At 40.0% G+C, this 23,109-nt stretch overlaps 1 protein-coding gene across 1 annotated transcript in view; it reads right to left on the bottom strand.

Annotated features, from left to right (window-relative positions):
- Positions 1-23,109, bottom strand: part of LOC126456020 (dynein regulatory complex subunit 3-like) — a 172,198-nt gene that overhangs the window by 52,890 nt on the left and 96,199 nt on the right. The window contains exon 5 of the mRNA XM_050091778.1: positions 7,732-7,933. Within this exon, the coding sequence (XP_049947735.1) occupies positions 7,732-7,933 (202 nt within the window). The remainder of the gene's footprint in view (positions 1-7,731; positions 7,934-23,109) is intronic.

Genomic DNA, 23,109 nt, shown 5'->3' with positions numbered 1-23,109 from the left:
TATGAACAGACCTTCCATATTCAATAAATATAGTCACCATTTAACATTTGTAAATTTACGTACATCTTTTTCTTGTTACCGCTATTGTGCATGGAGATTGGTATGATAATACTGGTTCCAGATTGCCCCTCCTCTTCTCACTCGAGCTATACTTGTTAGTTTCGATGCTCTTGATGCAGGATTCGCGGCTTGGCTTGGAGAGATGAATAGATGGGTATCATCACCGTTAAAGTACGAATAAACTCTGCTATCTTGATAACACTTTTTAATGTACAATTGGAATACACATTTTTTAACAATATTAACCTGGTGGAACTCACAATATGTCTACTTATTGATAAGAACAGAGTTTTAATCAATATCAACTTGGTGGAGCTCATAATACACCTGCCTGCTATCACATACAGACACAGACAGATGAATCTAAAGCAATTAAAAAATCAAGTAGCATCTTTCTACCTCTTTTATTTGTATGTCAATGTTATCTATGGTACAAAATTATATATATGTATAAAATGAAAAGAATGAGGGAGAAAAGAAAAGAAAGAAATAATAACAATAATAATAATAATAATAATAATAATAACAAAAGAAAACAGGAGAAAAAATTGAAAAATACATCCAACTGGCTGAGGAAGTCAAAGACATGTGGCATCAGGATAAAGTTGACATCATACCAATTATACTATCAACTACAGGAGTCATACCACACAATATCCACCAGTACATCAATGCAATACAGCTGCATCCAAACATATATATATAAAACTACAGAAATCCGTAATTACTGATACATGTTCAATTACCCGAAAGTCCCTAAATGCAATATAACACATACCGTACAGTTAAAAGGAAGTGACGCTTGATCGAGGTCCGCGTCACTCCATTTTTAACCGGACTTAACGCCTGAGAAAGTGAAGATAATAATAATAATAATAATAATATGTTACATTATAATTGCCCCCCACTGTGCACTGATGTCATGCGGAGGTGCACAGTGTCTGAGCTTATTTCTCTTTTCATGGGTTGATAACTCTGGCTGGTATGGGCACAGCATTTATTTTTCACCCATTGGAGTTATCCTCCACAATTACTAATTTATATAGGCATGTCAACTCTCTTAACACATACATACTTAAGTTTTCCTTCATAACAAAGTGCTTGCTGTAAGTGCATAGTCCCATTATTGTCGATCAGTATCTGCCCAGTGTTTAGCTTGCGAAACAAGCGCGTGCAGCTCGACATCCGTTACCGACTCTGCTGGCTTTTACGTGTTTAATACAAAGTCAGAATGCCCATGTTGTGCATCCACATAGTTTTTACTACACAAATTCGTGAAGCTTGTGTTCAGTGGCATGATCCTTTGTGAAGTCTTGGATGCGGTGATAACTGGTTTCCGTATAAGCAGCCCGAGGAAGGTATTTCTCCTCTTCACTCTCTCTTATTCAGTGGGGATACCAGCTGTACATCTGACATCCGCCAACAAGGTAAGTTTCCTGCCACTTCTACGATGTCATCGAGCACAGATAATTCATGTTTTTATGAAGTATTGGCATTTCTTTTAGTTCATCACGTGCACACCCACATATTTCACATGCACACTTAACACTTTGCAGGCAGGTTTTGTATGTTTTTGCACTACGTTTTTGAGTGTCTTTCATTACACAAAATTTTTGTAGTGTCCTTTCCACATACTACAAACATAACAAAAAAAACAAAAATACAACTACAAAAATAAACATATCCTATTCATTTGCTAACATGCGATTTTTGCTACTTGTATACATTGTGGTCTGATTATCATTTTGTTTAGTACATTTTGTTAAATTATAATTTTCTTATGTTGTTCAGTTCCAATAATACTAGTACACTTTTTGCTCTCATTTGATTTTTCATTCTTTACATAACATTCATACAATAATAGATTTGTTTTTCCTTTATGGCATAAATTGACATACATTCCACTTCAATTTACTGTGATTTCCTGTCGGAGCATATTTATCAAGTTCAAAGAATTAAAGAAGTAAACAATAGTTGCTACAACAGATTCTACATGCTGCTTAAATAACTACACATGGCCTCACCTCTCTAGCATTCTCCAGGAAGGATGTACACACTATGGGGCTGAGGAAATTTCACGGAAAGGCATTTATGTGCTCAGTTACACCTTGTTGCTGGTCTTAACTGTGATCCCAAGAAGAAAATAGTTTATTGTTCATAAACACAATGCAAACCTGACAATACCATTTGTATTGAACACTTATTCAGTGTTTAAAGTGTGCCTCAATATTTACTTGTTATGTTCATCATATAAAGGATAAGCATTTTATATGCTGTGGTATACAGAGTTGTACCATCAATACTATGTATATGTCAAGTACAATGAGCATAAAACAGTGTTTATATAAGTAGCAAATGTGTATAAAAAAAATTCAGTGTAAATCAGGTGTTGGACGCTTTCATGAGTAGTCAATGCTCACGGTAGTTAGGTTTCGGCCCCTTGATTATTTGATAGTGCCACACCTTAGTTCAGCATTGTGATATGCAATGTACTGCAACTTTATTCCTCTACACATATTTTCATACTATCACATTCATACATATCATAAACTTAGAACTATATTTACTTGTGGTGCAGTCCTTTCTTATGTTTATATGGTACCTAACACTTGACAAGCATTTATCTTTCTTCACTTTAGGATGTGTTGATGCATCGTTCCCTGGAAGAAAAAACTTAACACTAAATCTTCATAGATAAGTGTACAGTGGCTCGATGGTCACTAATACCTCTTTCATATATTCAGCCATGTACTCATTTACTTTAGTGTGCAGTCGTGCTATCACAAACTCATTTAATGTCACGTGAGCATCTCTACTTACCTAATAAATCTGAAAGATAAAGTGTATTATCGGCATGATGCGACCTCTTATTCCATTTGCCACTCATATTGCACTCGCTTGTTTACCTTCAGCAAGGGTTTTCTGGCTCCTTGATTATAATTAGTGCATGTACTTTCAATACTTAAATTTGTAAATATATAGATATAATGTACATAGTAACATAACTTAGCTTATCTTTGTTTGTGTGCACTGTGTGAATAGTTGTAGCATAGACTTTCCCTTAATTTTATATGTCCCAGTTTATGCAATAGGCTTTAAAAATGCTAGTGCAGGCTGTAACTCATAGGGTTTATTTATTTTGGGTTCTCCAACACCTTCAGCTGTGTCTGGCATGCACGTGCCTACCATTTGTTGACTAGCATTCTCCCCAATGCGCATGCGCTGCGTCGCTCTGTTACCACTAATGTCTTGGCAAGTTGTGTATTGCATTGCGCACTACCGTGTGTTTCACAAGTTCATTTATTCATTTACAACTGGGCCATCATGCACAAGGTGAAGTGTTGTGTTTCTTGTATCAACATCTCTAGACACATAAAAGTAAAATTCTTCCGGGGGGGGGGGGGGGGGGGGGGGGCGGGGGGGGGGGGGGAGGTATTACATACACTTAACTTATCATTTATACATTTGACATATAAGAAAAAGCATAAACAAAAATGTTCCTCACCGACTAACAAATATACAACTTAGAGGTGCAAAAATGGCTGCATACCCTCTTCTTTGAGATTTTAATAAAACTCCCATTTTGTACACGAAATCCTTAATAATACCTGGTCATTTTTCAAATACATGTATATAAGCAAGTATCAGCTCCCTAAGTTCTGCTTGCTGTTCTTTAGACAAGCACTATGATTCACTTACCTTTGTGTTTATTGTGTCACCATTATTTCTTCTGCTGATGACTGTTCATTACTGTATGTGTTGACAAACATAACTATGGGATTTATCAACTGAACTTCAAGGTAGTGAGTAGATCATTTCTCACATCATTACCATGACCGTATCTAATAAAGCAAGTCTTGATCAAGCTTGTGTCCCTATTCCCCTCCAAGGTCATAGAATGGGGGCCTACCGCGTCTGGTTCAAGTTTTCCGGCGTCACAGTGGCATCGATCTCTAGGTTAGGCAGAACTTCCACTATGTTGACCCTTGATGTTTGGTTATGCCAATTATTGTCCTGAGAGGCTCTCGACTAAAATTCTCTTTGCCTCTACATGTTATTCGGCATATGTGTGTTACTTTGCTGGCTGAATTCTGTTGTCTGTGGGTTATTCGGTAGTCTGTTATTGTTTTGCGTTTGCGAAGCAATCAGCTGATTATTGCCGGTAGCTTGTGTCTGTTCATATTGTACGGGCTGGTCATACGCTACTCACCCATTGTAATTGTTTTTGCTAAATGTTTGCCCATTTCTTTGATATTCAACTTCGTATTTATGGCTTCCTCCATTGCCATTGTGATTACTGTTACCGTTACCATAGGTCTGCGTGGGGTAAGGTTGGTATCTGTATTGTACTACAAATCTGTTGTTTACTTGTTGTTCCGTAAATCTCTGTGTCGCAATTGCCGTATTAACAGGCTTCAGTTGTACTTGTCTCTTTTCATATATTAAATCTATTGAGTCCAGTACAGATAGAAAGTATTTGGTGTCATGTTCTGGGATGGTAATGAGTTTTTCCCTAATGGGGGCAGGAAGATAGCTCCTGAAAATTTTAAACACTTCTTCTTGAGATACTGTGTTGGTCCAGTATCTGGTTTTATTCAAATATTTTTCAAAATAGCCCCTTAAGCTTCTGTACTTGCTACTGAATGGAGCTGGGTTGAATACTTCGTGTCTGACCCTCTCTTGTATGGCCTCAGACCAATACTTATCCAGAAATGCCCTCTCAAACTGTTCATAATAGTGGAAACAATCCGCTATGTCTGTAACTCATAGCAGAATGTCACCCTGTGTGTGTCCAACAACAAATCTAATTTTCTGGGCTTCAGTCCAGGTACGAGGTAAAACATTTTGAAATGCTCTGATAAAGACCACAGGCTGTGTTCTTTTCCTTTTGAGAAGTAAATATCAGGAATTGTTGATGCCTAAGTAATCCCTCATCTGCAAGCAATGTTGACAAGCACGCCCCACTGTCAGTGACAGGACTGTTTATGTTTGCTTGTGGGATAGTGCATGGCAACTACACTTGCTTGACAGGTGCAACTGCCGGCAAGTGTTGCTGCATAGTGCAACTTTGACTATTTTCCTTCGACAGGCTAACCCCATATTGTGGGTAACCAGTGAAGGTATCTAAGGACACAACTTTTGAAATTAACTTTGTCGGGTGTGGTGCATCAAACTTATCATATTGCTAATTCAAGTGATTATTAAATATCATTAACAAAACACAAATTAAATAAAAAATTTGGCATCATGACTATTTATATTACCAGTGTCATAACTTCCTAATAATGGGATGCCAACCTGGTTGTTTTGGTAGCCGTTGGCCAGATCATGAGTTGGCGCATTACCTTCAACTGTTGCTCGGATTTCCGCAATTTTGGCATATTGCATTTTGTAACAAATTATCAACTATGGCCATTTTCTTTGACTCTATTGTGAACAGTGTTTAATAAAATTATGAAAAGAAATAATTTTAAGCAGGAAATTTTGTTTGGTATCTTTCAATTAAAGCAGCTTTATGTTTGTTTTCAAATTATGAACCTAATTATTCTCTGATACAGTCCTATTGAGTCTTACAGAATTTGAAAGAATTATTTTGCACCTTAATGAGGGACTTTATGCAGATTTTTGTATTTGTAGAGAAATGCACTTTCTGTGAAGGATATTAATTGGAAGGAAAAGAGACAATTTACTGTGATAGAGATGGCACCAAGTATGGCCATACAAGCGTACAGTGTAGCAGCTTCCTACCTTAACCGCTGAAATCCACATTCCCGGTGCATCTCGTTTGTAGGCAGAATTTAATTTTAGTTTTCTCCGTCAAATTGTTAATAGTTTCAATCTCACGGACATGTAACAAATGCAACAAAGGACTCTTTAGTTCCTTGAAACAATAAAATGGACCATTTATCTCAAAAAAATCTTTTTTCCCGACAATTGAAAGGTCTGTTCATATTCCACTCACCACCGTCCTTTGAACGGTTACCATTCAATAGTGGTGGGGGGACTAAGAATGTGATATATATTGGAGACTGAATAAAAATTTGTTGCTTGAATAATTAAAAGGAAAATTTTGAAAGAATGATTGAACATACACATATTCAGAGTGAACTTTAACTGGCTTTAATACAAACAGACTTTCCATATTGAATACATATATTCAGCATTTAACATTTGTAAATTTATGTACATCCTTTTCTTGTTACTGCTGTTGTGCATGGAGATTGGTACGACAATACTGGTTCTGGATCACCCCTCCTCTGCTCACGCGAATTCTACTTGTTAGCTTCAATCCTTTTGATGCAGGATTCTCGGCACGTCGCGGAGAGATGAACAGATGGGTATCATCACCATGAAAGTACAAATAAACTCTGCTATCTTGATAACACTTTTTAATGTACAATTGGAATACACAATTTTTAACAATATTAACCCACCAGAACTCGCAATATGTTCACCTTCTATCACTTATTGAGACGAACAGACTTTTTAACAATATTAACTTAGTAGAGCTCATAATACATCCACCCGCTACCCCATGTAGACACGGACAGATGAATCTAAAGCAATTAAAAAATTGAGAAGCATCTTTCTACCTCTTTTGTTTGTATGTCAATATTATCTATGGAATGAGGGAGAAAAGAAAGAAATAATAACAATAATAATAATAATAATATGTTACATTATACTTTGTAGAACATTGCCTGAACAATAATCACAAATACACAATAAATGTAAAAGTCCTACACACAGAGGAAAGGGGGGGCCAAACTTGACCAATTAGAAATTTTAGAAATTAAAAAACGGATGTGTATATCCCTACACCTATTATTAAATGAGCAAACCCAATTCAATTATTCACCTCTTTTAGATGAGATCACAACCCCAGGACAGAAGCACAACTTTGGGCCCCAGTCCATCATAGTTAAAAATATCTTAGCTGATGGATAACTTTAGTCTGGTCATTGTAGTATAATTGGTTAATATATAATAATGGATGTAATTGTTGAAAAAATCGTCATTGATGTAAGTGTGCATTAAGCTATGGATTGATACCTAAGAAATTGAAATTATCTTTGCCTCATCATTTTGTTTACCAATGTATTATCATCTTTGGTAATCAGTAATGTGCTTGAAAATGGGATTATAACCCAAAACCCAGGCTGTGCAATAAAATTAATAATTAATTGTGAAACAAGGCTAAAAACAGTGTTTGTTTAGTTAATTTACAATGTTCCACCAGGAACCCACAGTTGATTCAATTAAAATGAACTTGATCTGTTACATTACAGTGCACACCAGCTTACAAGTACACCATAAGTTAGTAGGACACCACAAATGTACTCGGAGCAGTTTGGTGTACCTTCACAGTTGTACACCTGAAGATAACCACAAGATTCTCCACTGAACTAATATGGCAGGACATTACTGACATATGGCTGTTGTCTCAAAATCTTACTGCACAATTTCAAGATATCTGGTTATCAGATATCATGTCATTTGTGTGTTAGAATCTGAAGAAATCACCAGTTTACAATGCAACTAAAAAACATTTTGGAAACTGAAGTGAACATGATTATCTGAGGTTTAACTTGAAGCAAAGAATCCTTGCTGTTAATATGAAATTTCATTATTCAGTTGACATCCTTACAAGTTTCTGTGCCTCATACTTACCTCCAGTTGGTTATTCAGAATTAACTCAGCAGCCATCAATTCTGTCTCAGTTGTTTCACATAAATTGTGGAACTCAACTGCAGTAATGTCTAACTGATCATAATGACTCTGTACATCAATATCGGAACTTTCCATGCCTTTCATAACTCGCTTTAAGTCTAGGAATATTAGAGCTTTCTTTTCAAAGAAGTTTCCCATCATTCTGAAAGAAAACAGTGGATATTAGTTATAAGACTGGCAATAAATATCCATACAGAAGATTAAAGTAGTTATCAAAACAATATAAAAGTGTCTACAATTAAAGTTACAGTTTCAAAATGCTTTAGAAAGAGAACCACTGTTCAGAATGTCAAATTAACAGATGTGTGGAACACAGCTGTTCCTAAGTTTGAATCTAAGATGGCCAACATGACGGTTTCCATGAAGGATCGTGCGCTGCTGGCAAAACTCCTTTACAAGAATGGTGACTGTGTGCCAGTAGCCTTGTGGAAGTTCCAGACACTCTAGGGTATGAAAAAAGGCATTGGTCTGATGTCTGCTACAGGTCTGGAGAAGATGATTACAAAATTCGAAAAGTCAGGTTTTTATGAAGTTGCTCTGTGGCAGAGGGAGAAAAGCAGTTGATTCAATGTCTGTTGAAGATGTGGCCATTGCATTACAGGAGGGCTCAAGCGGTGGTGTGCAAACATGTATTGCACAGGAAATTGCCTGAACGATGGATGTGCCTGTGAGCACAGTGCATCAAATTCTACAAAACATCCTGCGTCACTATCCATACACTATCACCCATTTTTATGAACTTCCAGTACGCTGGCGTAGCTTGGGCCAGCAACTTCTGGTAATCAGTAGAACAGAAAATCAGTCCCAGTTACGAATTTTTACTTTTTATTCATTCAGTGACTAGTTCCGGGCATGGACCCATTTTCAAATCATCATGTTGTTGTTGTTGTTGTGGTCTTCAGTCCTGAGACTGGTTTGATGCAGCTCTCCATGCTACTCTATCCTGTGCAAGCTTCTTCATCTACCAGTACCTACTGCAACCTACATCCTTCTGAATCTGTTTAGTGTATTCATCTCTTGGTCTCCCTCTATGATTTTTACCCTCCACGCTGCCCTCCAATACTAAATTGGTGATCCCTTGATGCCTCAGAACATGTCCTATCAACTGATCCCTTCTGCTAGTCAAGTTGTGCCACAAACTCCTCTTCTCCCCAATTCTATTCAATACCTCCTCATTAGTTATGTGATCTACCCATCTAATCTTCAGCATTCTTCTGCAGCAACACATTTCGAAAGCTTCTATTCTCTTCTTGTCTAAACTATTTATCGTCCACATTTCACTTCCATACATGGCTACACTCCATACAAATACTTTCAGAAACGACTTCCTAACACTTAAATCTATACTCGATGTTAACAATTTCTCTTCTTCAGAAATGCTTTCCTTTCCATTGCCAGTCTACATTTTATATCCTCTCTACTTCGACCATCATCAGTTATTTTGCTCCCCAAATAGCAAAACTCCTTTACTACTTTAAGTGTCTCATTTCCTAAGATAATTCGACTACATTACATTATCCTCATTTTGCTTTTGTCGATGTTCACCTTATATCCTCCCTTCAAGACACTATCCATTCTGTTCAACTGCTCTTCCAAGTCCTTTGCTGCCTCTGACAGAATTACAATGTCATCGGCGAACATCAAAGTTTTTATTTCCTCTCCATGGATTTTAATACCTACTCCGAATTTTTCTTTTGTTTCCTTCACTGCTTGCTCAATATACAGATTGAATAGCATCTGGGAGAGGCTAAAACCCTGTCTCACTTCCTTCCCAACTACTGCTTCCCTTTCGTGCCCCTCGATTCTTATCAAATCATCATAACATAGCCAAAAATGACATTTCTGAAGATGTCAAAAATGTTCAATGAAAATTTGCAGTGCATGCCACCCATGTTCCAGAGTTGCTTCCTGCTGCACTTTTAGCATGACAAATGTTCACTCTGGATTTTATTGCATGCATGGAAGTGTACAATGAATGGCTGTGGAATGTTCTGTAGACAGACGAAGGCCATTTCCATCTCCAAAGACATGTCAACATCTAAAATTGCAGAATATGGGCAACAGAAAATCTGCAAGCACATCACCGGGCACCAGTTCATTCTGCAAATGTAACTGTGTGGTATAGGTGACAGCATCGCTTATCATAGGGCTTTTTTTTTTTGAGGAGATGAGTTCTGTGAATCATGTTATCTGTACCATCACTGGTGAATGCTGTGAGAATCTTTTGCATGCCAAAATCATTCCAACACTTCATCAATGTGGATGTACAGGTGGGATCATTTTTATGTAAGATAACGCTACTCCACACACTGCACAGCCAGCGAAGTGAATGCTACTGAGGCATTTCGTAAATGCTAGAATTATCAGCAGTCATTTCCCTACAGGTTCACTAGCCAAATCAGCTGGTCTTAATCCATGTGACCCTTTGCACAGCTGGACTAAAGGCATTGCATTCTGAATGTGACCCCTGAGACATTTTGATCTTTCATGGAACATGCTGTTTCTTGATTTCAAGTTGTGGCAGAAATTGGTGGACAGTACACTGAAAATTCTCTTCCATGTTTTCTTCCATGTATAAATGGAAGAATTTTGGAGAAACTAGAAGGTATCAGATAGATTATATAATGGTACGACAGAGATTCAGGAACCAGGTTTTAAATTGTAAGACATTTCCAGGGGCAGATGTGGACTCTGACCACACTCTATTGGTTATGAACTGTAGATTAAAACTGAAGAAACTGCAGAAAGGTGGGAATTTAAGGAGATGGGACCTGGATAAACTGACTAAACCAGAGATTGTACAGAGTTTCAGGGAGAGCATAAGTGAACAATTGACAGGAACGGGGGACAGAAATACAGTAGAAGAAGGATGGGTAGCTCTGAGGGATGAAGTAGTGAAGGCAGCAGAGGATCAAGTAGTTAAAAAGCCGAGGGCTAGTAGAAATCCTTGGGTAACACAAGAAATATTGAATTTAATTGATGAAAGGAAAAATATAAAAATGCAGTAAATGAAGCAGGCAAAAAGGAATACAAACGTATCAAAAATGAGATCGACAGGTAGTGCAAAATGGCTAAGCAGGGATGGCTAGAGGACAAATGTAAGGATGTAGAGGCTTATCTCCTAGGGGTAAGATAGATACTTAGATTAGATTAGATTATGATTAGTTTTTTGTTCCATAGATCTGTGCTGAGGAGATCCTCGTGGATGTGGAACATGTCTATATATTTCTTTTTTCTTTTTTTTTTTTTTTTAAAAAAAAAAAGCTGAAATAACAATACTAATAGTAGTATGAATATATACAATACATCACTTGTTTTTATTAAAAAATTCGTCAATGGAGTAGAAGGAGTCAGCCACTAGTAAGTCTTTTAGGCTGCTTTTAAACTGATCTTTATTTGTAACTAAATTTTTTATATTTGCTGGCAAATTATTGAAGATGAGTGTTCCTGAGTAGTGGACCCCTTTTTGAACTAAAGTAAGTGCTTTTAAGTCCTTGTGCAGATCATTTTTGTTCCTGGTATTGTATGTATGAACTGAGCTGTTTGTTGCAAAAAGAGATATATTATTTAGGACATGAAATGAAATGAAATGTCGTTTGACGAGGGCCTCCTGTCGGGTAGACTGCTCCTCTGATGCAAGTCTTTCGATATGACGCCACTTTGGCAGCTTGCGCATCGATGGGGGATGAAATGATGATGATTAGGACAACACAACACCCAGTCCCTGAGCAGAGAAAATCTCCGACCCAGCCGGGAATCGAACCCGGGCCCTTAGGATTGACAGTCTGTCGCGCTGACCACTCAGCTACCTGGGGCGGACTATTTTGGACAAATTTCATTAAGGAGTAAATATACTGAGAGGCAGTAGTTTGTATACCCAGTTCTTTGAAGAGTTTTCTACAGAACGTCCGTGAATTTACTCCACAAATAATACATATTACACATTTTTGGACTCTGAAAACTTTTGTTTGACTTGAAGAGTTACCCCAAAATGTTATACCATATGACATTATGGTATGAAAGTATGCAAGCTTTTCATTTTTATGTCACCTATGTCAGCTAACACTCGAATTGCAAATACAGATTTGTTAAGGTGTTTCTGCAGTTCTGTGGTGTGCTCCTCCCAACTGAATTTATTATCAAGTTGTAATCCCAGGAATTTAAGACTGTCAACCTCTTCTATCTGCTCTTCTTCATACTTTATGCATATGCTGGGTGGAAACCTCTTACAGGTTCTGAATTGCATATAGTGAGTCTTTTCGAACTTTAATGTCAGTGAGTTGGCTTTAAACCATTTATCACACTGCCTACAGGAAAATTAAAGAGACCTTTGGAGAAAAGAGAACCACTTGTATGAATATCAAGAGCTCAGATGGAAACCCAGTTCTAAGCAAAGATGGGAAAGCAGAAAGGTGGAAGGAGTATATAGAGGGTCTGCACATGGGCGATGCACTTGAGGACAATTTATGGAAATGGAAGAGAATGTAGATGAAGATGAAATGGGAGATACGATACTGCGTGAAGAGTTTGACAGAGCACTGAAAGCCCTGAGTCAAAACAAGGCCCCAGTGGTAGACAACATTCAATTAGAACTACTGACGGCTTTGGGAGAGCCAGTCCTGACAAAACTCTACCATCTGGTGAGCAAGATGTATGAGACAGGTGAAATACCCTCAGACTTCAAGAAGAATATAATAATTCCAATCTCAAAGAAAGCAGGTGTTGACAGATGTGAAAATTACCTAACTATCAGTTTAATAAGTCACAGCTGCAAAATACTAACGCGAATTCTTTACAGACAAATGGAAAAACTGGTATAAGCCGACCTCGGGGAGGATCTGTTTGCATTCCGTAGAAATGCTAGAACACATGAGGCAACACTGACCCTATGACTTATCTTAGAAAATAGATTAAGAAAAGGCAAACCTACATTTCTAGCATTTGTAGACTTAGAGAAAGATTATGACAATGTTGACTGGAATACTCTCTTTCAAATTCTAAAGGTGGCAGGGGTAAAATACAGGGAGTGAAAGGCTATTTACAATTTGTACAGAAACCAGATGGCGGTTATAAGAGTCGAGGGGCATGAAAGGGAAGCAGTGGTTGGGAAGGGAGTGAGACAGGGTTGTAGCCTCTCCCCAATGTTATTCAATCTGTATATTGAGCAAGCAGTGAAGGAAACAAAAGAAAAATTCGGAGTAGGTATTAAAATCCATGGAGAAGAAATAAAAACTTTGAGGTTTGCTGATGACATTGTAATTCTGTCAGAGACAGCAAAGGAGTTGCAAGAGCAGTTGAACAGAATGGACAGTGTCTTGAAAGGAGGACATAAGGTGAACACCAACAAAAGCAAAACGAAGATAATGGAATGTAGTCGAATTAAGTCGGGTGATGCTGAAGGAATTAGATTAGGAAATGAGACACTTAAAGTAGTAAATGAGTTTTGCTAGTTTGGGAGCAAAATAACTGATGATGGTCAAAGTAGAGAGGATATAAAATGTAGACTGGCAATGGCAAGGAAAGCGTTTCTGAAGAAGAGAAATTTGTTAACATCGAGTATAGATTTAAGTGCCAGGAAGTCGTTTCTGAAAGCATTTGTATGGAGTGTAGCCATGTATGGAAGTGAAACATGGACGATAAATAGTTTGGACAAGAAGAGAATAGAAGCTTTCGGAATGTGGTGCTACAGAAGAATGCTGAAGATTAGATGGGTAGATCACATAACTAATGAGGAGGTATTGAATGGAATTGGGGAGAAGAGGAGTTTGTGGCACAACTTGACAAGAAGAAAGGACCCGTTGGTAGGACATGTTCTGAGGCATCAAGGAATCACAAATTTAGCATTGGAGGACAGTGTGGAGGGTAAAAATCATAGAAGGAGACCAAGAGATGAATACACTAAGCAGATTCAGAATGATGTAGGTTGCAGTAAGTACTGGAAGATGATGAAGCTTGCACAGGATAGGGTAGCACGGAGACCTGCATCAAACCAGTCTCAGGACTGAAGACCACAACAACAACAACAACAACACTGAAAATGTCTTGTGCCAATCTCATAACAATTAGGAACCAATGTTATTCTGCTTTTAATGCAATTTTTGGCCCCAGGAATATTGAAAACTAATGTCATTTTGCGTTTTATGTAGTTTTTAGCACCAGGAGAATTAAAAATCAACATCATTTTGTTTTTTATGTGGTTTTAGCCTTGGGACAATTACAAACCTTTATGGTACACCCCTGTTGTGGTGGAAAGGCTTACCTAACTAACAGTACCACAGCTGTTGACTGCTAAACTGGTGCAGTCATGCACATTGAACTGCATGGATGGTGTAACGTGCAATTCAGAGAATAGCTGTCGTAATGTGTCTCATCTGTCATTTATAGGTGACCCCATTTATGTTAAGGCACTTACAGCACCATTTATTATTTCCCCCCACCACGATGTTTCACTCTTTGTCAATAATACGGTGTTCAAATCTGATGCCATTCTGAGCAGTTGTCCTCTTTCTACAGCATATTAAAACTGGAACTATAAAATGGACACCTTGTACAACGATCAATGAACTGGGACCTTGATTAAGAACAAAGTTCATCTCAGCAGCAAACCCTGTCAACACTTTATGGAAATATCTCATCCAGCTTGAGCACTGTGCCTTGCAGTTTCTAAATATAATTTGCAGGGAAACACCAGCAACCCCATGAGCAGTGCTGATGAGCTGAGATCAAACCCACAGGCAGGGAAGTTGATGCAGATGCTGTATCACTTTTAGAGAAGAAGAAGATGAACTCCAACTCCAACTTAGTTACCAACCATGGAAGCAAACAGTGTGGAATAAGTTGTCTCCACATTACTGCAGATGCAGTAAAAGGAATATTTCAACAAAAGATCAGTGAAGGAAAAGATATCTGGGGCAGGAAGAGAGGCCATCTGACAATCTTGAGAAAACCCAGGGACAGTTCTCCTATGAGCTGACAGAGGTAATGTTATGTAGCTGCTCACATTTGTAAAATAAAGGCATAAAGCAGTGAGCTTCTCAACAAATTAACAGAGGGCAGGCCAATGAGCCACATGAAGGTGAAAACAACTGACCTCATTTGAAAGTCAAGTGTAAATTTTCAAGTTATTGACAATATTTTGGAGAGGACAGATTGCTACTTACTGTAAAGATGATGTCTAGTCTCTGCACTCTTCACTAGACAGTGCTTTTCTCTGTCGCACCCCCCCCCCCCCCATACCCTGATATCCCTCCTCCCCCTTCCCCATCCTACTCTGGATTGCTACTTCCATTCGCTGTGACACAGCTGCATTCTGGTTACAGTGGCAGGAGATAGTGGTTACAGTGGCAGGAGACAGCAGTCATATTTGTGTGATGTGTGCCTGGTTGTGTGTGTATTTTCCTTTTTATTTCGAAAACGGCTTTAGCTGAAAGCTCAATGCATAACAGTCTTTGTGCTGTACCTGTCTCAGTGTGCCATCTTTAAGGTGAGTAGCAGTCAGCCCTTTTCATAATATTGTTGATATTCCAATCTGGGCTTTCAATTGTTTGATTTTTTCCTAATAATTTACTATGTCATGTTTAGCTGGTGTAAGCACACATAGTACTAAGCTGTCTTGGGACAGTTTATCATTACTGCAATCTACTGTGTAAGTTTCTAAGGGTTCTTTCTCTTTTTTTAAATATATACTGTGGCTCATATCACATTCTCAAAGTTTAACTTCTTTATGGGAACATAATGAAGTGACTAAGAGGATGGTAACAGAGTGGTAGTGTATTTGAATGCACATTGCAACATCTGTGATGCCATACCACTAATGGACTTTGTTGTATCTGCTGTCATTGTGGGTTATAAAAATAGTAAAAAGCCAAAGATATCTTTGAAAGGCAGCATAATATATTTGTGTGAAGTAGCTGCCACAAATTCATCAATATAATCAATAGCAGCATTGTGGTTGGTATATGTTCTTCAACATCCTCTAATTAGAAGGAGAAAACCTGGTGATTATCAGTTTGTTATTTGGGGAAAGAAATTTCTATAGAAACCTTCGGAATAAACAATAGACTGAAACTGTCAGCCTCTCTCATATGCATAAGATGTATGTGAAGATGGCACTGGATCACATCTGTGGAAAGTGTGTGAGTATGGGGATTGAAGTAAGGTACGTGCAAACATTTCTGTGTTTACAGTCAGGCTGCTGTGGAAAACGATGAAGAGGATACACCTTATATGCTTAGAAAGTTATTGGAAGAATATAAAAAGTGGTGTTTGAAAATTAATTTTGAGAAAATGTAATGCCTATGTTGTGGACATGAGGGAAGTTGCTTGGACATTGGCAGACATCAAATTGAAGTATGTAAAGAGTAGTACCCATCACATGATGGAAGCTGGGGCACAGGTATCCAACAATGGATCAGGTATGGAAGAGGGGATATCAAAAAATTAAATCCTCTCTTTCATACTACAAAAAAATTTAAAGGTTAAGATTCAATTACATAAATTCATCATCGAACCAATAACTAGTTATGGGAGTGAGTACGAAAACTCACAGAGAGAAATGAAAAGAGACTTAGATCTCTAGAAATTGACCACTTGAGAAGAGTAGCTGAATCATTTAGCGCTATGCCAGATGAGACAGAAAACCATAAATTGGAAGCAGCAAGCTAAGGAAGTACGTTGAAATGATGTAGTGCAAGATGCCATCAACAGCAGCACTAATGAGGCAATCACAGGGATGGGAATCCCCAGAGCAGAAACCACGCAGAAGTCAATGAGCCAAAGAAGACTCCATGCACTTGCACAGATGATTATTTTATGAACAGAATCCCCCCCAAACAAGACTGAGGTGAGTGATGTAATAAAAATGCCTACATAAATTTGTATATTAGTTTAAAATACAGTAGCTAAATAAATTTCAGTAACAAGTATCTCTTCATATGCCATCAGAAGTTCAGTCACAGACAAGTTAAGAAACTGAGATTTTATTTGCTGAATACTGAAGGTTACTTTGGCAGCACTCTATGTCTCTTGGAACATTGTTTACGGGCAATACCAAATTCAAACCAAGAAAAATGTATGACCACAGGTGAATATTATCTGCAAATGACATTGCTACACTAAGACAGAGTTTAAGCCAGGAATCAAGGGAATCAGTTATGACTACCATTAGGGTCAACAATAAATGGAACTTATGACTGAGCACTTAAATAGAGTCATGCCATTAAAAAAAGTGAGTATCCAAAAAATCAATCTTCAAAATCAAAACTTATGCCATTAGATTTTAAAACAAAAGATCTGAAAGAAAAAATGGAAAACATGTATAGCTTATATGGACCGACTAACTCAGAGTTACATAAAGAACTCTACAAGCAGTATAAATATAAGTACCACAAAGACGTCAGGAGATTAAAATCAGAAAGAATCAACCAACAGGTACGAGGTTCAGATAATGTGTCAACGACTTTCTGGACAATTGTAAATAAAATCAGAAACAATGAGACAAAAACTAAAATTAATAATGTACAATTAACTGTGAATAATCATCTGGACAGAATGAGGAGGAAAGACTGATTTGGTCTTTCATTCTCATCTCAATTGGTAAGTCTCCCCTGAGCCGGGGATCTGGGTGACTTTTCTAAATTCTACCCCTTTCCCTAAACCTCTCCAGTCCTTTTCCTTCACCCCTCTTCCTTCCCCTTCAAATCTTCTGCCAGAAGAAGAAGCCACTGGAGGCATGACAAGACTGTTAGGTGCAATGTTGGGAGGCTGTGAGGTAGGGGGGGGAGGGGGGGGGGGAGGGTGGAAAAGGAGAGGAGCAGGGGAAAGACAGATGGGTGAGTTGGCAGAGGGCGGCAGCACACAATGACAGTGAGGGGATGTGAATAGGGTGGGGTGATAGGATAGGGGGGCATAAACTGTTGGGTCCAGGGTGTGGGGACAGTAGTTTAGTGTAGGCTGAGGCCAGGATAGTTTTGGGAGTGGAGGATGTGTTGTAAGCATAACTCTCATATGTGAAATTCAGAAAGCTGGTGGTGGAGGGAAGGATCTACATGGCCTCGCTTGTGAAGCATCTATTGGAATCAAGCATCTTAGGTCCACATACATGTTGTGCCACAGGATGCTCAACTGCACTCTTGTCCACAGTTTGACATTCATCCTGGTGGAGAGTTGGTTAGCAGTCATACCAATATAAAAAGTTGTGCAATGATTGCAGCAGAGGTGGTATATGACAAGGGTGCTTTCACAGGTGGCCTAGCCTTCGATGGGATGGGATAAGCCTGTGACAGGACTGGAATAGGAAGTGCCGGGTAGGTGGATTAAGCAGGTCTTGCGCCTGCATCTTCCATAGTGGTATTAGCCCTGCAGTGAGGGGTTGGGAATAGGATTGGCATAGGGATTGACTAGTACGTTGTTGAAGTTGGCTGGGCGACGGAACACCACTTTAGGAGGAGTCGAAAGGATCTCACAAATGATGTCCCCCATTTTAGGGTGTGATGATAGGCTCTCAAAGCCCTGACAAGGATGTCATTCAGTTGTTCCATTATGGGGTGGTACTGAGTGATGAAGGGGTCGCTCCTTTGTATCTGGTTCTTGGGTGTGGTGGGAGGATTGCGGTTGTATGGGGAAATGGGATGGGAGATCTGTTTGCATACTACATCTGGGGGTTAGTGCCTTCCATGAAATCCTTAGTGAGACCTTCAGCATACTGGATGAGAGAGTTCTTGTTGCTGCAGATATGCTGCCCCCAGGTGGCCACACTGTATGGGAGGGATTTTTTGGTGTGGAAGGCATGGCAGCTGTTGAAATGCAGGTACTGTTGGTGGTTTTAATGTGGACAAAGGTGTGGATGAAGCCAACAGAGAAGAGGTGGTCAATGTCCAGGATAGTGACCTACTTGGTTGAGAAGGAATAGATAAAGTGGAAAGAAGAGAGGATTTTTGGGGTTGTGACAGAATGAGTATAGGGTGATAAGGCCCTGAGTCCAAATCATGAAGATATCATCAATGAACTTGAACCAGTCCAGAGGCTTGCGATTTTGGGAGGATAGGAAGATTTACTCTATATGGCCCATGAACAGGTTGGCACAGGAGTGTGCCATGTGAGTGTCCATGGGTGTGCCACAGATTTGATTGTTTACTATCCCTTCAAGGGAGAAGTAATTGTGTGTATGAGGAAAGAGATTGTGAGTTTGGAGTCTGAAGGTTATCAGAAACATATTCAGTAGCGGCAACACCATGATCATGAGGGATGTTGGTGTATGGGGAAGTTACATCAAGAGTATAGGGATTCAAGAGGGCTGGTGGAGAGTCGGTGAGGGAAGTAGTTGGTATCTTTGATGTGGGAGGCTAGATTTCAGACTGGTTGAAGGTGTTGGTCAATGACAACTGAGATTCTTTCAGACTGGTTGAAGGTGTTGGTCAACGACAACTGAGATTCTTTCAATAATCGGCCACAATGGGGCACTCATAATTGTTGGGTTTGTGCATTTTGGGGAGCATGTAGCAGGTGGGTGTGAGGGTGTCATAGGGGTGAGGAGGGAAATGGATTCTGGGGAGAGGTTCTGGGAAGGGTCTAAGGCATTAAACAGAGATTGTAGGTTATGCTGGACTTCTCAGATGAGATCATTCTGGCAGAGTTTATAGGTGGCGGAGTCAGATAATTGGTAGAGTTCTTCCACTAGGTACTCATTGCTGTGCATAACAACAGTGGTAGTGCCTTTGTCTGCAGGTAGGATGATTAGGTAAGAATTTGTTTTGAGGTTGGGTACAGCCATCTTTTCTTCTGCAAAAACGGTGGTGTTCTACGGAAGGGACCTGGGGAAGGATGGTGGTTACATATCTGCACATATTTTTACACATCATTTCTGTTATACGGCTCACCTCACAACCACCTAATACCTTCATTTGTCCATTTCCATATTATTCCTATTTCCTCCATGCTATTCCTGCCCCAATGGATACCTGCTCCGGCTTTCTGCACCTGTGCACAAATGTATCCCTTTCTTTGGCTAGAACCCAGCCCCACATCCTGTTCCTTAAATGCTGCATAAACCATGAAATGCCCACCAATGCTCTTTTTAAAAATTCCTTTCTCTGGATCCCACATTCCAATCACAATGACCTTCACCTTTTCAGATTCTGCCAATTCTTGACCCTCACAAACAACTCCATCACACAGGCATCCCAGAACCATGTGTCCTCCCAGAACCATGTGTCCTCCCTCCACAAGATACTGCTACTGCGGAATCCCTACAACATACATCACATCTCTGAAATTCAATCCCTTGCTCTCCAACGCCTGAAGGGGCATTTCAGATGCCACTTCTGAAAGTTATCCAACCTGCTAACATCCTGCTGCTGCCTTGGGGCACCACTATCCAAACACTATCCTAGCCAAAGTGTTTCCATTCATCAACTGCTGACAGCACCAAAAACCTGACTAGCTGACTTTTTCAACTTGCCACATCCCCCAAAATTCCATACCAACATTCGCCCAAATCCAGAGCTGAAACATTCCTGTAACTCTGTTGCTAAATTTCCCACCAAAATCCCCACCACCACACAAGTTTCGGTCTATGGAAAGGCCTCACCTTTCACCCACATCCAAATTTAGCCATGTTGCACTTGTCAAAGAACTACTCTCCTTCTCCTAGTCCTTGCAATGGGAACACTTCTTTGCCATCAATCTCTCGAACCAAAGCCAACCTAATCCCAACACTGAACCCTGCCTCTCTCAGTTACCACTGTCCAGCTGTGATCCTCCCTCACCCTTCCACCTGATCACCTGCAGATCACCTTCAAGGAATTCATTACCTCCAACTTGCGACTCACCGTCCTTCCCCAGATCCTTCCTAAGAATGACAACCTTACAGCAGAAGAATGGACAGCCATACCCAACCTAAAAAAAAAAAATCCTTATCTAATCATTCTACCTGCATACAAAGGTTCCACCATTGTTGGTGTGAATCACAGTGACTATCTCACGGAAGGCTTCTGTCAATTATATGACTCTTCCACAAACCCAATAACCATAGGTATCCCATTGTAGCTGGTTATTGGACTCCACTGAAAGAATCTTGGCACTCGTTGACCAACACCTCCATCCAATTGCCTGTAATCTAACCTCCCATGTCAAATATACCAACCCCTTCCTTCACCAACTCTCCACCATTCCCACCACCTTTATCTCCTGGATACCTACTCGTCACTGTTGATGCAAGTTCCCTATACATCAACATCCCTCATGCCCATGGTGTGGCAATTACTGAACACTACCTTTCATAATGTCCTTAAGACTCCAAACTCACTGCCTCATTTCTCATACACCTTACTTACTTCATCCTAACTCACAACTACTTCTCCTTTGAAGGGAAAGTACACAAACAAATCTGCAGCACAGCCATGGTCAAGTGCATAGCACCTTCGTACACCAACCTATTTATTGTCCATCTAAAGGACACCATCACAACCCTGAACCACTGGTATGGTTCAGGTTCACTGATGATATCTTCATGACCTGGAGTCAAGGCCAAGATACACTATCCTCATTCCTACACCATCTGAACACCTTCTATCCCACCCACTTCACCTGGTCCTCCTCAACCTGGCCAGCCACCTTCTTGGATTTTGACCTCTTGCTCTCTGATGGCTCTATCCACACCTCTGTCCACATCAAATCCACCAATCACTAACAGTATCTGTATTTCAATAGCTGCCATTCCTTCCACACAGAAAATCCCTCCCATACAACCTGGCCATCTGGTTACAGCATATCTGCAGTGGCAAGAACTCACTTGCTCAGTATGCTGAAGGTCTCACCAAGGCTTTTACAGACAGGCACTATCCCACAGACCTAGTCCACAAACAGTCCCCCCTTGCCATTTCCCCAAACACTCCCAATCATCCCACCACTATGAAAGCCACCGTATGGTGCACAGTGGAGAGCACCCTCTACCATTACTAGTCATTTGCTTTCCTGTTCCACTCACAAATAAAGTGAAGGAAAAACCACTGTGTATATGCCTCTGTATGAGCTCTAACTTCTCGTATCAACAATGTATGTTGGAGGCAAGAGATTTGATCTGCAATCAGTTTCAAATGCTGGTTCTCTAAATTTACTCAGCAGTGTTCCTCAAAAAGAACAATGTGACTGTGTCAAACAGAACACTACTAATGCAGTATCTGAACAGTACAGGTCTGTTTTACCTACTCATCCACATTAACTTACATTTTTCTACATTCAGAACTGGCTGCTATTCATCATGACTGCTAGAAGTTTGGTCTAAGTCATCTTGTATCCTCCTACAGTCACTCAACATCAACGCGTTACCGTAGACCACAGCATCATCAGCGAACAACCACAGACTGCTGCCCACCCTGTCTGCCAAATCATTTATGTATATAGAGAATAACAGCCATCCTACCACACTTCCCTGATCATAACCTTGACTCTGATGAACACTCACCATCGAGGATGACATACTGGGTTCTACAACTTAAGAAATCTTTGAGCGACCTACACATCTGTGAACCTGTTACATATGCTTATATCTTGATTAACAACCTGCAATGGGTCACCGTGTCAAATGCTTTCTGGAATTCAAGAAATACAGAGTCTGCCTGTTGCTCTTCATCCATAGTATGCAATGCATCATTTGAGAAAAGGGGAAGCTAAATTTTGCACAAGCAGTGCTTTCTAGAGCCATACTGATTTGTGGATATAAGCTTCTCAGTCTCAAGAAAACAGCCATGTCATACCCCAGCTCTGCTGCAATCACTGTACAACTTTTTATATTGGTGTGGCTGCTAACCAGCTGTCCACCAGGATGAATGGCCGCCACATGGTTGACCACCCCGTGGCACAACCTGCTTGATTTTAATGGCTGCTTCACAACCCGGGCCACCTAGGTCCTCCCTTCACCACCAACATATGGGAGTTTATTCTTATGGCTCATCCTCTGCTCCCAAAACTATCCCAGCTTCAACCTACAGTAATCTATTGTACCCACTTCCTGCACCCAACAGTTTCTGTCACCTCTGTCCTATCACCCATGTCCTATTCACATCGCCTCACCCTCATTGTGTGCTGCCCTCTGCCAAGTCACTCACTCACTCATCCACCTTTCCCCTTCCCTGCTCCTCCCCTTTTCCACTCCCTGCCCCTTCCCCACTCCCTCCCTCCTCTCCTCACAGCCTCCCAACACTGCAGTCCTATCAACCCTCCATAATCTAGTCCCTGCACACACTGCCAGACAGTGTTATTCTCTCTCCTCCCCCCCCCCCCCCCCCCCTCCCACCCCTCAACCCACTGCCCGCCTAACTC

The sequence above is a fragment of the Schistocerca serialis genome, chromosome 1 (assembly GCF_023864345.2).
Source record: "Schistocerca serialis cubense isolate TAMUIC-IGC-003099 chromosome 1, iqSchSeri2.2, whole genome shotgun sequence".
Lineage (NCBI taxonomy): Eukaryota > Metazoa > Arthropoda > Insecta > Orthoptera > Acrididae > Schistocerca > Schistocerca serialis.
The sequence above is the reverse complement of the archived record's forward strand: the minus strand, read 5'-3'. Positions and strand labels throughout refer to the sequence as shown.